The following is a 16,813-nucleotide window of genomic DNA, read 5'->3' on the forward strand; positions in this document are numbered from 1 at the left end:
GAGGATCACAAAAGGCGCCAAAGCTTTGGCGTGGGCCATTGTGCATGGTGGCAGTGGTGTCGGACATTGTTGATGTCGACCAGGGGGTATAGCTGCGAGCTGATGTAACGAGGGGCAGGCCAGCAACGCCCAGCAGGGGGCCAAGGATAAGGTGCCGGAGCTGACTTTTTTTCTCGCTGGAAACCCAGGGAAGCTGCGGCGTGCCCCTCCATTGCCCCTCCTTGCGAGAGGTAGACGACTACCGACCGTCCTAACCCTGACAATGCTGGCCTGCTCGAGTCGTCGGTCCGGTGAAGAAGAAGTGACACCACCACAGCGCCCCGCCGGGGAATGAGGCGAGGGAGGATACGATAGATCAGGATTCAGGAGAAACAAACCATTGCTTAGTCGTTCATCATGAGATGTTTGATGGAGGAGGCATGGAGCTCGGACAATACGGGATGTAGTTGAGGTGTCAAAATAAGTGGTGAGAAGGCAGGGGCCGCCACAGTCGCCGTCAACACGATCCTAGCGCCGCCGCACCTGTGCTGTGTGTTTTGAAGTACCCTCCCTGTCTTTTGGTTATACGGAGGTCGGATGGCAAGATGATGGATGCCGACATTGGATGTAATGATTCCACTGATTGGCATTGGCAAAGTGACACTGGCAAGCTATACCAAGCACCCGGAGGGTATCAGGTATCCGGCTAACGCATCGACACTCAAAAATGGCAGCAGCGCCTTCCCGCTTGATGCCCCGCCTTGGCTGTAAAAAGACGCACACCTGCTTGGAAGGAGTGGATGAGAAGGCACGACATGGGAAAGTACGAGACACGCGTTACGGGAGGAGCTTGCCTGTTGCCAAAAAGTGTGTGTCACTCACCAGCTCACCCGGCGTCGACCGGGCAATCGCCCATCTCAACCATCCCGTAGCCTGCACCGGCGATACTGGGAGTTACCCCTGCGGAGTGCCCCTACCTGGTACCTCCCTAACTTGCGTCAAGTCCGCACCCGCATTGAGGCTGGTGGTGGTGGTGGTGGTGCTGGCGAGGTATGGTAAGTGAGGTGTGTGAGGTGCACTTCCTACCTCTCCATCTTAGGTTGCTTTAGTCGGGTCCCTCTTTCTTGGCCTGGGCCACCGCACGGCGTGGGCGTGGACATGGGCGTGGGCATTGGCGTTGCGTTGGAAAGACCACCCCACCATCTTCCCTCAACCAAATTTACAAAAGGATCTCGCGCGCCCTTCCACCTCCATCCATTCCGTCCCTCTCTCTCTTCTTCTGCCATTGAAAATCTCTTCCACACCTCGATCCATCTTTGATCTCGTCAAACCGACGTGATACCTAAACAAGGTGAGCACCAGCTCCGTCCATAGCTCTAAGAGCTGTACACAGCTTCTGCAACCCCACTCTGCCCCTCGATAACCAACCCCGCCATCGCCGCAAACTTCGTCATATCACAGTTGTCGTCTCAGAAATCTGACTGACTCTCGTCATCTTCACAGACACTTTTTTTTATACACACCTAAGCAGACAACATGGCTCCCATCAAGGTCGGCATCAACGGCTTCGGCCGCATTGGACGTATCGTCTTCCGCAACGCCATCGAGCACCCCGAGGTCGAGATCGTTGCCGTCAACGACCCCTTCATTGAGACCAAGTACGCTGTGAGTATCACCCCACCTACCCCTCCAAACTCGCCATGACTTCACATCCATCACCACCACCACCGCTGTCATCTACATCTCGCCACCCGCGTTTGGTAAACAAGAAGGCCGTCATGAATGGAGGCCAATTGAAACCATGGGTCGGGACGGCCGGACACATGCTATCACTCATATCAGCCCTATCTGTCACATTTACTGACTCGCTCTTCACAGGCCTACATGCTCAAGTACGACTCCACCCACGGCATCTTCAACGGCGAGATCAAGCAGGAGGGCAACGACCTTGTCATCAACGGCAAGACCGTCAAGTTCTACACCGAGCGTGACCCCGCTGCCATCCCCTGGAAGGAGACCGGCGCCGACTACGTCGTTGAGTCCACTGGTGTCTTCACCACCACCGACAAGGCCAAGGCCCATCTTCAGGGCGGTGCCAAGAAGGTCATCATCTCTGCTCCCTCCGCCGATGCCCCCATGTACGTGATGGGTGTCAACGAGAAGTCCTACGACGGCAGCGCCGACGTCATCTCTAACGCTTCTTGCACCACCAACTGCTTGGCTCCCCTCGCCAAGGTCATCAACGACAAGTTCGGCATCGTTGAGGGTCTCATGACCACCGTCCACTCCTACACTGCTACCCAGAAGACCGTTGACGGTCCCTCCGCCAAGGACTGGCGTGGTGGCCGCACCGCTGCTCAGAACATCATTCCCAGCAGCACTGGTGCCGCCAAGGCTGTCGGCAAGGTCATTCCTGAGCTCAACGGCAAGCTCACCGGCATGTCCATGCGTGTCCCCACTGCCAACGTCTCCGTCGTTGACCTGACTGCCCGCATTGAGAAGGGTGCCAGCTACGACGAGATCAAGCAGGCCATCAAGGAGGCCGCTGAGGGTCCCCTCAAGGGCGTCCTGGCTTACACTGAGGACGATGTCGTCTCCACCGACATGATCGGCAACCCCAACTCCTCCATCTTCGACGCCAAGGCCGGTATCTCCCTGAACAACAACTTCGTCAAGCTCGTCTCCTGGTACGACAACGAGTGGGGTTACTCCCGCCGTGTCCTCGACCTCCTGGCCCACGTCGCCAAGGTCGATGCCTCCAAGTAAATGTGCTGGGCATTGGAGGATGTTGATGAGAAGTACCAAGACCGAAATGGTCTTTTAATGAAATAAAGAAACGACCAACAAAAGCAGTAAAATCGGAAGATGGGCAGTCTTTCAGAAGGGAGGGCAACGATGACGCAGAGTCTCGAGAGGCCGGGAGGGATTATGGTTGTGTCTTTTCCTAACAAAACTCCCAAACTACATGTCCTTATGACGTCTATGAAATAGATTATGCCTACCCATCACACAAAGTTCCTCCATCGCAAAGTGAAGTCTTGCTGTCTTTTTTCCTGCCAACGCGCGTGGGTTGTAGCGGCCGCCGGACGCGTACGGTATCAGTCTTATCGGTCAGATCATGCCTGACTGTCGGTAGTACGCGGTGTTCCGCTGATAAGTGAGGGGTTGCCGGTCACTCTGGCGGCCGTTCTACCGCTGCCAGACACAGATCGAGATCGTCACTGCCGTACTGCTGTCACATCATTATGTTCACCATCTTCCCCTCTTGTAACGTTTTCTTTTGGAATTCTTTTGCATTTGGTTCCGAGAGATCTAGGCTAGAGTATCTTCGCGAGTTGTCATCGTCTTCTTTTTTTTGCAAAGTGTGAAATACCAAGCTGAATCAGAGAATTCCTCTGCGTCATTCCTCAGGTCCTCGACGCGGGACACACGTACACACACCCCTGATACCGGACCCCCTCCGCCCACTGACCGAGATGGAAAAAGGAAAGAAAACCGACTAAACAAACGACACACAGGGGGGGATATCTTTTATGTACAAAAAGCCATACACACAGCCCTGGTTTTCCCGTAGAACGCCAAGCTTGAGAGTGACACACCAAAGAAGGAGGAAAAAAAAAAGAGAAGAGCCAAGAGGGAGGCGGTGTTGGTGGTAGTGATACCGAAACCGATGAGAGTTTTTGAGTGACAAGAATGAAAAAATAATTGTGAACCGTGCCAGGCTACTGGTGAGCTGCCCTGGGGATGTGATAGAGAGGTCATGTCATACAAGACTGCACAAACACACGCGCGTGGGAAAAGAAAGCGACTTCTTCCTTCACCCCCCAACGATTTCCCACCTGTGACTTGAAAACGCCGTTGCTGAGCCTGACCGTAACGCTGACCATACAGAGATGATGAGGGAAACGGGAAAGGAAAGGAGTTCATAATACATGTTCATTAGGAGGGCCCTAATGCCCTTCTTCTTGCTTTGTTCTGGGGTGCTTGGCTTCAACTTGAGCCGTCCGCGAGCGCAAGGGAGCAGTCGGCGACCGTCCGGGTCTTGGACGCACCAGCATCTCCGCCGGCATGCTATGATGTTCCGTTGGCCGCTGAGACTGTGACCTCGGCGCGCCACGAAACGTGCTCCTGATGAGCCCAGCGTCGCATGATCCTCAACGCCGAAGAGACGGCTTCCTCCACTGTAGTCCACGGACCCATGTTTGCACGCATCGCGCTGTCCTCGACCCGCTCAGCAAAGTCCTGAGCCGACTTCCATGCATTCGAGCGACCTCGTTCGTGACCAATGATGGCTACCGCGTGTGGGCTTGGGTCGATGGACCAGTAACACCTGAGAAGCTCCTCATGGATCACGCCCTGGATCTGCCAGAACAAAGCCTCTAATGGTCCGCTCCTGCGCAGCTCCGGTCTCATGACGTTGAGCACCGGTAAGATGCTGCCCCATTGCTTCGGATCTTGGGCCTTGCTCTCTATTGAGCGCGCGTCCACCACCGCCCTGAAGCCAATCATGAAGGCCAGAGCCGTCTCGAGACCCAAGATGACGCCCAGCTTGCTGTCTGAGTCTGAGCTATGCCCACTTCGGTCATTTTTCCGCTCCAGCAGCATATCGCGATCATGCTTCAACTTCGTTCCGAGCTTGCTAAACCGTGCATATCGTTCGCGCAGCGCTTGTATCTTCAGGGGGTTATACGGTTCCCTGACATCCCTCGTTTGCGGTCGGTCTCGGTCTGCTGAAGGCGGAGCTGCGGGAGTATGGCCGCTGCCGTCGCCAGGAGTGTTTACCGAGTTGCTCGAGGCTACCCTTGACATTGATGTCGCGGCCTTCGAGGGAGTTGAGGGGGTAACAAGCTTGGAGCTAGAGACCTCAGACGTCCTTGGCCGTTTGACGGCAATCGAGTCGCCAACATTCTCCGTGCTTCCGATGGGCCTTTTCCTTGCCTGGGGCGGTGCTGGGGGCTCTATGCTCACAGATCGCTCTTTCTTAATTGCGTCCTTCTTGGGCGGAAGAGCCAGCAGTCTCTGAACCGTCTTGGAGATCTTCCTTGGATACTTTAGAGTCACCATCAACCTGTTGCGTGGTTTCTCCTTGATCTTGTCCTTAACGTCTTTCCGATCTTCCTCCTCGTCCTTAACAATCACATGCGGTCTCTTGTTGCTGGTAGGCGACTCTGGTGGATGCAGTTTCTGGCTTGGTGTTGATCCCTTAGTCGGTGTCTTCTTCATCCGAGCCAGTTCCTCCTCGACCGCGGGCGGTAATGTGGGAGACAGAAGCGCCGGCAGCCTGACGGGAGACTTTTGTCTTTTAGGTGGAGGCGGCGGCGGTGGCTCTGCCCTCGAAGGCTTTGGTGGTCTGTTTGGCTCGCCATTGTCATCGCGTCTCCTTTTATCTTTGGGGTGAGAGTCCGAATCGTTCGGCAGGTGTAGGGGTGAAAGTAGCGGCGGCATTGCACTCCTTGATGACGGATCTGTCTTGCTCTTGCCGCTTAGAGAGGGGCTCGGCCTGTTGCCATTGATGGAATCGCCCCTGGCGCGTGATACTGGCGACTTGTTGGCACCTGAGCCCAGTGCCGCCTTAAGAGCGGACCTTCCATTTGGTAAAGACGACGAGGCCGCGCCTGATTTGCTGTCCTTCTGCGGTGTCCTATCCAGGGAGGTATGCAACTCTTTTCTTTTCGGGGTATCATCTCGGGGCGTTCGCGATCGATCGTCAAGCGGGGTGCTGGCTTCGGGCCGCGCTCGTTTTTGAGGTCGCAGATCGCCGTCGGCATCGTGGACTCGTTTCCGCTTCTCTGGGGTATCATTGCTCTCCTGCGTTGGCCTAGACCTTGCCTCGGTTCTACTTGATCTAGTTGGTGTCGTTAGCGCCATGTCAGATAGTACAGTATACTTCTATCGCAATCGCACCTGTCGTCATTAGGAACATCGCGCGACTTATGCGCCTTTGATTCCTTTGATGCTTCTGAATCTCGTACCCTGTGGGCATCGGTCTTCTTTGGTTCGCGGTCGATTCGACCGTCTGTTGCCTCTCTCCTAGAGGCGTCTGTCTTGGGGGTTCCCGAGTCGGTGGGTGACGCGGATGCCTTCTTCTGTTTATTCTTGTAATCACTCAGCGACAGCTTGGTAACTGTCTTTTTTTCCATCTTCACGTTCGACTCCTTGGCGGCGATTGGATTCGGAGGTTCCTCGCGCATGTCATAGTATGGACGGGTGAGTAACATGCCGCGATCAGCGTCGGACAGCAGGGTCATGTACTGCAGGCGTTGGTACTTGAACTCCTCGAAGACCTTGCTTTGATCCGGCGGGACGCGATAGCGTTGGTCAGGAGTGATAGAGAGGTGGTGCGGTCGGTCGGGCAGAATGCGCTGGGCCAGCAGTTGGACCTTCTTCGCCGCTGCTTCCATTGTTTGGGGGCGTTTGCATGCCGGGGGGGCATGAAGAAAAAGGGATCGCGATATGCGCGGCCACAAGCGCAAGATTAGGCAGAGGAAAAGAGCGATGCGATGGCGGAATGCGAGATGTGATGGTCGGAGGGCGATATTCAGGTTGAGGTCGAACAACAAAGGGTCGCGATGGCAGCGGCCAATGCGAAGTAGATGGACGACGAAGGAGAATGAATGGGCGCCGGAGCAGAGCACTCAAGCCCTCTCCGTAGCCCACAAGGGAGAATCTTCAAGTCGGCGGCAATCAGCGCCGACGATGATGGCGGTTGTGATGGTGTGGCCGGGGTGGGCGCTGCGAAGGAAATGTCGTGATAGCGTGACGTGGGTGTTGGCGGTACCGGCGTTATCTGGGAGGAATCGAGGGCGGGATGCTTCAGAATCGACAAGACGCGACCAGATGGGGTAGTATCAAATGGAAATCATCTAGCGAGGGGAAGTTGAGTGTGGCGATGGAGGAGTCGCGTCGTCGAGGATTAGGCGTCGCGGGGGCTCGTGGAGGAAGTCGGGGGGTCGGTTCTCGTATCGAGTTCGCCGTGGTTGCGGTTGTGATTCAGGACGTGGTTCGTCTTCTTTTGGTGGAGATGGTTGTCGTGGCAGTGGTAGTGGTGTATGCAGGCTCCAAACATCAGCCCTTGCAGCAGCGGCAGCAGCTCAGATGACCCGCAGCGCATTTCCCAGCGTGGCCTGCTGCTGCAATGATGCGATGCGAGGCGAAGCGAAGCTCAGCGACGCGGACCTTGAGGAGTGCAAGACAAGATAGGTCTGGTCAATGGACGCGAGATGAGTCGGTGCGAGGTGTGCAAGAGTGTGTCCAAGCAGTTGCGCCGGATCCAGACGGGGTAGAGGACGGGACGACGTGCCGCAGGTCGATGATACGGGGGACAAGGGTCAAGGTAGGTGGTATTGAAGGGTCAGAGTCGGGTCGGGGAATGGTGGACGGGAGAGGAGACGGACGGTGCGGTCCAGTGCCAGAGCGAGAATCCGTTCCAGCAGCCCAGTAGGAGCAAGCACCTGTGCCAATGGGAGTGAGAAGGGGGGAGAGAGCCAGACCCAGTCCGATGTGCAAAGTGCGAGCCTGGTCACCGGTAGCAGTCCGTTGGCGCGTCGGTGAGGGCCGGTAAGTTAGGTGCCTAGGTAGGTAGGTAAGGTAGACACACCCAGGCTACCTAGGTCAGGTCAGGTCAGGTTAGGCAAAGTTTAGGTGTGCGATAAGGTGAGGTGAGAGGTAAGGATGGGAGGAGATGGGGGGAGAGCAAGGCGAGCCACGCGCTACCTGGCGGATACCGCACCACCAAAAGCCCAAGGTTGGCACGTTGAGGGAAGGCACGCAGATGATGCGTGAGGGAGCACGGGAGTTGCTACACAGTGGAGTGGACACCGCCTTACTGGAATGAGCTTCACAGCACGAGGCTCCTTACCTTACCTTACCTTACCTACCACCTTGGCTTAATGGAGCCCAGGCGTGAGGTGCTGGTGTGGGCCGCACAACCAGTGGTTGGTGGCCACCGGGGAATTTTACGTGAGCCCAGACGCGTGCTCCTCGTCTGCTCGCCGTCGGTGGCTCCAATTACACGACAGCTCAGCGAGTTTCGTTGTTGATTGCCTCCCAGCTGCTGAGGCGCCCGAGAGGTGCAAATACAGGTAGGCCATCGCCAGGGCACGCACCAATCCTGAGCTTTGGGATTGTTTGATGTGAGACCCCAAGGTTCCTCTTCCGAGGAAACACACCTCAGGGACGGAAGTCGCTGGTGCTGGAAAATGCCCGATATGGTGGCTCTTACCTTAGCAGGCGGCGGCAGTGGCTCCCTGGGCAGATGGCCGATGTTCTGGTCCGGGGCTGCCCAGTTCTTAGGCACCTCCACTGCCTACCTACCTAGGTAGCACTGGGCACCTACCTTAGGTAGGGAGGTAAGGTAGCTTCAGGTAATCGCGGCGCGCCCCGGCCTAAGCTCTCACCGATGGGAGATAGCCCGGGCCGGTACTTACCTAATGACAGCTCGTACGTTTGAGGTGGCCACACCTGTCAGATACAGGCCAGTCCGCGGCAGCTGGTGCCCGCTGCAATAACGAGTAGAAGGCAAATTAGTAGGCGTTTAGATACAGCATGAGTAACGGTAACGCAGGAACTACAACCAACAAGGTGGACAAATACGATTCAATTTAAACCAAGATCGTTACACAATCTGACTTCTACACAAACCTTCTATCTCTTTTCGCATTATCTGTGGAACAAGTCAGCGAGGCGAGTATTTCCAAGTAGATTTCACTTTAATTATTTTTAATGTCATTTAATGCTTGTGATGCTTAAGTCAACCTTTTTATTTTCCTAGGCATGCTACATTACCCTAACCCTGGGAACGGGATGCCTAGTGTAGTCTGCGTTGCGCTGGTGAATGCACTTTTGCTTCCGACCTCTGTGGTATCTCGATCCATTCCAATGCGCCGTCCATGGTATCTCAAAGAAAAGATATGCGCCGTTATCTTCGATAATCAATAGTTGCCGTTGGTAAGGTACGCCAGCTCGTGGCCGTTGGGACTCAACTTCTGCCTCTTCCTTGCAGGCTCTTCGCTTAGTCTCGATGACTTCTCAACCTTGACCAGCCTGTGCTCGTGCTCGCTCATTTGTTTGATGATTGTCTGGACCTTTTGTCCCAACTGAGCCTCACCGGGCTGCTCCTTGTCGAGGTGGCTGATGATAGCTGAATACAGCCCCTCCGTCGTCAAATTGTTCATTTGCGAATCCAGCGAAAGATATTGCTGGTCAACAACCTCCATCCTTTTCTCCATCTTCAATTGAACATTCCCCAGGCCCTGCTCAAATCCATCCATTCGCTTATCGGCTTTGGCTCTCTGCTCTTCGAGATCCTGGATCCTCTCCATGTGTATCTTTTCGGTCTCTATTATGGAGTCAATCGTACCACGGACAGCCTTGAGGCTCTTCTCGTTCATGTCCACTTGATCCGACAGCTTTTTGATCGCAGGGTCGGCTGTCTGCCGAGGGGAGGGCACCGCCGCCTCTGCCTTTTCCGACCCTTGTCTTGTTATTGTCGAATCTCTCGAGCAACCGTCGATTGAGGCGTTGCCAGTTTCCAACACGATGAGACGTTTTCGTATTTCTTCAATCCATCCCCCGACCATTGTGAGGAAATTCTTGTTGATTGTCTCGTGCGTTGCTTTCTTGACAAATGTGTCGCCAACCGTTGAACCAAGCGTATTAACTTGTTTTTGCAACGCGTCCATCGACGACTTGATCTCATTTACGCTGGCAGTAAATTGCTGCGCATCCGGCAGAGTCTGTTTGGGTAAAGTAGGCTGCTGCGCCTCTGCTCTTTGCTGGCTTAACTGCTGTTGCATTGCGTCAACTTGCTTGGCGAGCTCCTTGGGCGCTGATTCCAGTATGGCGGTACGGGATAGGTGCACGATTGAATCCACTTTGAGTTGCGCTATGTCTGCTTGTAGTCGCTCCCAAGAAGACTCCAGGCTTGTGGTGCGAGTTGCATGCTGTGCTGATGACGATTTCAGATTTTGCAGCTGCTCATCGTGCTGTTTTGCGTCTGACTCAAGCTTCTCTAGGCGAGACCGAAGACTCTTTAGATCAGCTGTGAGCTTATCTTGTTCGCTGTCTCTGAGCGTCTGTGCGGCTTGCTGTTGCTTCTTAAGATTATCGCATTCCTTCTCTAGTCGCGGTAGCCTTGTCACGAATCCCGAACAGGCTTCGTTAATGATGTCGGGGTCTAATTGTCCCAAATGATTATCGTGTCGACCCAGGACATCCCTCAATTTCACAATGTCAGCGATACACTGTTGGATGTCTGACGCTTGTTTATCCTCAGCTGCAGCGTCAAGTGTTGGCGCAGGTGTGGGTTTAAGCTGGGCTTGACTTAAGCGCTTGATAGAGTCGACCTGTTCCGTAAGTGCGGATGAGGTAGTGATGTGCTTTTTCTCAACCTCTTCTTCCAACTTTGAAAGTTTGGCCTTGAGAGACTTATTCTCGATGTCCAGAGCCTTACGCTGGGCAGTCTCAAATGCGAGTCCCTTTTTAAGCTCTTTGACGTCTTCTTGGTGCTGTTTCTCTAAGTTGTCAAGCCGATCCACGAGACTGCTTGTGCTGGTGGCCGTGACGGCGCGTTTGTCCTTCTCTTGCTGAAGATCAGAATAGACCTGAAGGATAAGCGAGGCAAGCTGTTCGGACGATTCCACAGATCTCGCGTGCGCAGCCTGCTCCTCTTTTCGCAAAGCAGCAAGGTCGTCCAGGTCTTTCTTCTCAGACCTGCGATGGGTCTCTCTCAAAGACGGGAACTCGGCATACTTGTGCTGCGACGCCCTGCGTATATTTTCCCTTTCTTTCACTCGGGTCTCGACCACCTCCCTTCTCAATTGTAAAGTAGCGTGCTCCTTGTTTCGATGGGATATACTTTGCAGCGCTTGCGTAATCTTTGCGTGATGAGAAGATCCTGCGGCTAGCTTAGGGCTCGACGGTCTGGAAGACACTGGCGTTGTTGAAGCAGTCGGCAGTCCCCGAGGTGCTGGTATCATCGTTAGCTGTGATTTGTTGTTGACGCTACCAGGCAACTTACATGGCGGCCGACCATGAAATCCTGCTGAACCGCTGTTCTGTAAAGGGGAGGAGAAGCTTCTTGGAGGGGGACGCGGGGCAGCTTCTCGCGAGCCTAATACCTGCCTATCGCGGTGATGATCTAGCTTGGATCTATCGATGTCTCGACGTTCGCGAGAACGTGATCTGGAACGAGACCGAGAACGAGAACGAGATCGATCATAGCTTCTGTTGCGGTCACGGTCGCGATCTCTGTCCCGGTCCCGGTCATAGTCCCGATCCCGACGATCTCTCTCACCGTCGCGTCGGTCCGAATAGTTATAGGTGTTTCGCTCGCGTCGGTCGCGATAATCGCTGTCGGAACGCCTAAGTGTCGACATGTTGCCGAAGACGAACGGTGGTCGGAGAAGGAGAGGGAATGGCGACGGTGGGTTTGCTCAACATGCTCCGCAAATTTAAAGGTGAAGGCACAAGAAACAGCGAATGCTTCGGGTGTGATCTAGTGTCAGTTGATGATGCAAAGAGAAAGATCCAACGCCAGCACTTACGAATTGCTCGAAAGGCAGTTTGCAGTGCCGGAAGGAACGAATAGACTGTGAAAGAAGGAGCTGCCGAGGGGCTTTCTTTTTTTCCTTCTTTATGTTGCGACTCTTCTTGTAAATTGGACGTCGGCGGTGGCGCGCTATGCAATTAAATGCCCCACGCTACGTAGGGAATCGCGTTTTAATTACCAAAAGCCTACCCTGCTCACTCCACAGTCGGCACTGTATGGGAGTGGGTTAGGTGAGGGGAGGGAAAGCCGCCGAGATCTGAGAAAGGGAACGCAATCGTAACGTAAGGTTGGGCGAGAAGAGTCGAAGGGCGACTCTCAAAAGTGTATCAATCGTGGGTGTGCAGACCCAGCGATGTGCTGGGGTGGATGAGGTTGTGCTGGGGTAGTTGGTTAGGTATGCGAAGCACCTGTGGTAGACATGCAGGTACTAGAAGGCAAGGTGTCGGGATGGATGGGTTCTAGAGGAGGGGAAAATAAGAAAAGGCCGAGTATTTAACTGATGTGTTTGCGCATGAACTGTTGGCAACGAGGAACTGTTTGCTGCTCACAATTCGCATGGACATGGGCGGCAAACGATTCCACTCGCGCAGGGGATCGCTTTGTAAAGATGATTCGCGAATCGCGACCGAGCTCAATTCTTAGACGTGGTTCAATAGTCAGTGGGGGGCATGCACAGTCGGGCGGGCTTTGGGGGTTCAGTGTCAGGCGTCAAATCGGTTTGGGTGGTGTGGTGGAGGTGGGGTTCGACGCTTAGCATTCTGTATTTTTAGTGCCTTTCCGACAAAGGCACGCAAAACCGCATGCAATTTCGGGCCTCTATCTGTTGCGCAACCTTCTGTCGATCCAGTATCTACTCACCGCTGAATCGATCCGTTTTGCTCAAGAGACACATGCCTTTATCTGTGTGGTTCTGACCCTCGTCAACAATGGGGGGATGCCATGTCCAACCTCCCATTGCACCCCTTGCAAGTTGCATCCAACTGCATCAAGTGCAACAACCAGCTGCAGGAAGGTCAAGCGCGCCACAAGTTATTTCTTTTTCTTTCAAATGTGTGACTCAAATGCAGTGAAAAGCCGCAATTGCCGCCCATTTGCCATGGCATCCCAGATGCCGTCAGATAAGTGTAAATCCCACAAATCGCTGTCCGTAAATCATTGGGCATTAGAGACGTCAGTTTAGGTCGAAACGAGTACGAGAACGCTACCATGGCGGGGCAAGTGACAAAGGCAGGTAAGCAAGTAAGCCGTCACAGTGCCCGTGGTCGACCTCTTGTTCTCCTGCCTCGTGCAAAGTATCTGGATGGGTACGCTGGACAAGAAGATGATAGTTGCATGTGTGAGGAGCGAGATTCAAGATCTGCGACAATAATGAGATTGGCGGTTAAGTGACGCAAGTCTGCCAGCTCCCTGTTGAAAGGGGAAGAATTTTAGGTTTCAGACGGCATCGGCGAGCCTCTTCGGTACAGAGCAAGTTACCTGGAGTCGTCCGGATAGCGGTCGTCGTCGCACAGTGTACGTGCCCCTGCTAAGCGCGAGCCGCGCCACGCTTGGGGAATAAGCGCGAGCCATGTCTAAATTTCTCGGACGCGCTGTCCAGCTTTCAGCCTCGAGACGAAGTGTTTTTGCGTCGCATTGCATCGCAACCATCCAATTCACCATCTCCACGACATCGAACCGCTTGGTACACCCTTTCAAACCGACGACGAGGATCCTGCACCGGTAGGATAACACATATTCAAGATGGCTGCGGTAGGTTTGAAGCTCCTTCGGACAATCCTTTCAAACTGACGTAGACCTGCAGCCCGTCATGACCGTCTCCGAGAGCAAGGAGCTCAGAGGGCTCAATCTCATCGCGGCCCACTCGCACATCCGGGGCTTGGGAGTCGATGCCACAACATTGGAGCCCAGAGCTGCGTCTCAGGGCTTGGTTGGACAGGAGAAGGCCAGGAAAGCCGCCGCTGTTATTCTGCAGATGATTAAGGAAGGCAAGATTGCTGGCCGAGCCTGTTTGATCGCTGGTCCTCCAAGGTAAGGCCTAACACGCCGCTTCCGAGCTTGCTCAATTGGCTAATAGAATCCATCTAGCACTGGCAAGACTGCCATCGCCATGGGCATGGCCCAATCCCTAGGCCCCGATGTCCCTTTCACCAGTCTCGCCTCATCCGAGATCTTCTCCCTCGAAATGTCCAAGACCGAAGCCCTCACACAAGCATTCCGCAAGTCCATCGGCGTGCGCATCAAGGAAGAGAGCGAGATCATGGAGGGCGAGGTTGTTGAGATCCAGATTGACCGCAGTGTCACCGGCGGTGCTAAGCAGGGAAAGCTGACGATCAAGACGACCGACATGGAGGCCGTGTATGATATGGGCGCGAAGATGATTGATGCGATGACCAAGGAGCGCGTCATGGCCGGTGACATTATTTCTATCGACAAGTCCTCTGGCAAGATCACGAAGCTTGGTCGGTCGTACGCCCGCTCGCGCGACTACGACGCGATGGGCGTCGACACGAAGTTCCTCCAATGCCCTGACGGGGAGCTGCAGAAGCGCAAGGAGGTCGTGCACACCGTCACTCTTCACGAGATTGATGTCATCAACTCTCGTACACAAGGCTTCTTGGCTCTTTTTTCGGGCGACACAGGCGAGATCCGCAGTGAGATTCGCGACCAGATCAACACCAAGGTTGGAGAGTGGAAGGAGGAAGGCAAGGCCGAGATTGTGCCGGGTGTCCTTTTCATCGACGAGGTTCACATGCTTGATATCGAGTGCTTCTCATACATTAACCGCGCTCTGGAGGACACCCTTGCGCCTGTGGTCATCATGGCCAGCAACAGGGGGAACTCTCGCATCAGAGGAACCGACTACCGCAGTCCCCACGGCCTTCCGCTGGACTTCCTTGACCGCGTTGTCATCATTCACACCAACACCTACAGCCCCGACGAGATCAAGCAGATTCTTACTATCCGTGCACAGGAGGAGGAGGTTGAGATCTCCGCCGACGCTCTGGCGCTCCTGACCAAGATTGGCCAGGAGGCTGGTCTGCGCTATGCTAGCAACCTCATCACGACATCTCAGCTGGTGAGCAACAAGCGCAGGTCAAAGCAGGTCGAGATTGCCGACGTCCAGAGAAGCTTCTCGCTTTTCTACGATCCGGCTCGCAGCGTCAAGTTTGTGTCCGAGTCGGAGAAGCGCCTGATAGGCAAGGACGGCGCTGTCGATTTTACCGTCACTAATGGCCATGGTGAGACGATGGATTTGAGCTAAGCGTGGGAAAGGTCTTTGAGTTGGGCGTTCTGGGCAGTAAAATAGGTAACCTCCCAATAGGTGACCTCCCATGGGAATATGTGATAGATTATGTACCATAAATGATTGCCTCGTTGCATCGCAGCGATGCCAGGAATGCAACCCTTTTGATTCCCTAGCTTATTCCGTCGCGTCTCAGTGTGAGGCATGCAATTTAAACATTATACAAATGAGGCAACTCTGCTCCAGCCATCCTCGCCTACTGATCTGAACTCAACTCCCTCGCCGAAATATCCGGCGTCTTGCCATGCCTTCATTGTAGGGCCGTCGAAAGGGCCCTGCTTATCGGCCCCGTCGCGTCCATCCGTCCATCTGAACTCCCACATCTTGGCGGAACTCCCTTCTTCGGCGCTCTCCTCTTTAGCCGGTTCACGCCACTCTTCACCGGTTTCTCGCTGCCACTCTCGGACGAGCATTTCCCTCTCCTCGTCGTATATCTCAGCGTGATCTCGACTTAAGAGTTTATCCGCGGCGTCGGTGATGGCCTCAATGTCCTCCTTCCTCTTCGCCTGCTCAGGGGTCAACTCCTTCTCGTGATCCACATCCATCGCCTCGTCGGCCCCCTTGTTCATCTTCTTCAACTTCCACTTGGGTATCTTCTTCTGCTTCGGCTGCCCCTTGGCCAGCCTCGCCAGCGCCTCCAGCGGCGTCTCGCCCCTTTCTAACCTCAAGATAAGCGCCTTCAGCAAGTCTGTCGTAAGGATGTCGTCGTTTTCCATGCGTAACCTCCGTGCCTCGGCCTCGCGCTTCTCATGCGCCTCAGCTGCCTTCTTCATGTCCTTCTTGCTCAAGCCGTCTAGCCACTTGTCGTGGACTGCATTCGGGTCCACCGCTTTCCTGATGTAATTGCCATCTTCATCAAATCGGCCCTCCTCCTGCTCTTCCTTCATGTTGAATGCTTCAACCTTTGGAGCGTTGCGCTTAAGACCGCCGAGGCCGACCTCCTCATCAATACCCTCCTCCTCTATCGCAAGTTCTTTATCCTCCTCGTCGTCGCTGCTCTCTTGCTCGTCTAGGCGAATTTGGCCACCGCTTGTACTCTTGAGGTCCTGGCCTTCGATCTGAGTATCCTCGAGGAAGCGCACGGCTTTGTCCTTCTTCCCAGAGCCCTTGATTGCCTCCTGCGCCGCCTTGCCTTGTTGCTCGTCGTCATCATCGGCCGCAAACATGTCGTCGTCCTCGTCATCCTCGTTCACGTCACCACCCTTCGAACCGTCGTTTTTAGCATCGTATTTGTCCAGCTGGTCCAGAAAGTTCACGTCGCCCTTCTTCCCACGGTGCCGCTCCTCCGCGCGACCCTTGAAGTTGCGCTCGTTGTCTGAATCGCTGTCGTAGCCGTCCAGGTTCACTGCGCCGCGTTTCGTGGCGCCGGCACCGGCACCGATGACGTCGGCGTCGAGAATCGCATCTTCTTCTGGCGCGTCGGGGGCCAGGGCTGAGGGGTTGCGCACGTCGAACTTGAGCTTCTTGGAGTCATGGCCTTCGTCGTCGTCGTGGTGATGCGTTCGCGCGAACGTCTCGCCTGCGCGTTTCGGGCGCGCTGCTGAGTGTCTTGACGACATCTTTCTGTTTGGTAGTACGTCTGCTTCGTGGAATGTTGAGAATGTTTTAGAGAAAGGTCATGTCGGCTGGGCGTGTTCTTGGGAAGCTTCGTAGGTGGATGCAGCTTGACGGTACCTGAGCTAAAGACATCAAAGACCGGGTGGGTACCTTGTCGTCCGCCCAGTTTGCATGTGCTTAAATGTACCGTCTGGGGTCTTGAGTTTGGCGATTTTTAGTGGAACCTCTTTGAGCTTCCCTGCGTTCACGCTTCCTGTGTAAGGTACTTAATACTTTAGATTTGAAGTTGCACTTTGACCAAGGCCGATAATCATTTATAGTAAAAATGATGGCAGTGATAAGTAGTAGCAAAAATTAGTAGAAAGGCGATAGTAAGCATTGTAAAGGTAGTTAGAGACGAAGATAGCGAACGACGACAGTGGACG

At 54.5% G+C, this 16,813-nt stretch overlaps 4 protein-coding genes across 4 annotated transcripts; 2 read left to right on the forward strand and 2 right to left on the reverse strand.

The window, feature by feature from the left end:
- Positions 1–1,515: 1,515 nt before the first annotated feature.
- On the forward strand, positions 1,516–2,745 carry GPDA (Glyceraldehyde-3-phosphate dehydrogenase; the record flags this gene model as incomplete). The annotated part of the gene is made up of 2 exons (XM_036634833.1): positions 1,516–1,644; positions 1,858–2,745. 2 exons carry the CDS (start codon positions 1,516–1,518, stop codon positions 2,743–2,745), a joined length of 1,017 nt encoding a protein of 338 aa, XP_036500269.1.
- A 1,305-nt stretch (positions 2,746–4,050) lies between these two features.
- On the reverse strand, positions 4,051–6,380 carry CGCS363_v002985 (uncharacterized protein; the record flags this gene model as incomplete). The annotated part of the gene is made up of 2 exons (XM_036634834.1): positions 4,051–5,824; positions 5,884–6,380. The coding sequence occupies 2 exons, from the start codon at positions 6,378–6,380 to the stop codon at positions 4,051–4,053; spliced, it is 2,271 nt and encodes a 756-aa protein (XP_036499194.1).
- Positions 6,381–13,267: 6,887 nt separating this feature from the next.
- RVB2 (RuvB-like helicase 2) lies at positions 13,268–14,789 on the forward strand (the record flags this gene model as incomplete). The annotated part of the gene is made up of 3 exons (XM_036634835.1): positions 13,268–13,276; positions 13,329–13,555; positions 13,613–14,789. 3 exons carry the CDS (start codon positions 13,268–13,270, stop codon positions 14,787–14,789), a joined length of 1,413 nt encoding a protein of 470 aa, XP_036499197.1.
- Positions 14,790–14,989: 200 nt separating this feature from the next.
- Positions 14,990–16,390, reverse strand: CGCS363_v002987 (LIN1-like protein; the record flags this gene model as incomplete). Its single annotated transcript, XM_036634836.1, has 1 exon — positions 14,990–16,390. The coding sequence occupies one exon, from the start codon at positions 16,388–16,390 to the stop codon at positions 14,990–14,992; it is 1,401 nt and encodes a 466-aa protein (XP_036499196.1).
- Between the last annotated feature and the right edge of the window lie 423 nt (positions 16,391–16,813).

The sequence above is a fragment of the Colletotrichum siamense genome (assembly GCF_013390195.1).
Source record: "Colletotrichum siamense strain Cg363 chromosome Unknown KSG_Cg363_contig02, whole genome shotgun sequence".
Classification (NCBI taxonomy): domain Eukaryota; kingdom Fungi; phylum Ascomycota; class Sordariomycetes; order Glomerellales; family Glomerellaceae; genus Colletotrichum; species Colletotrichum siamense.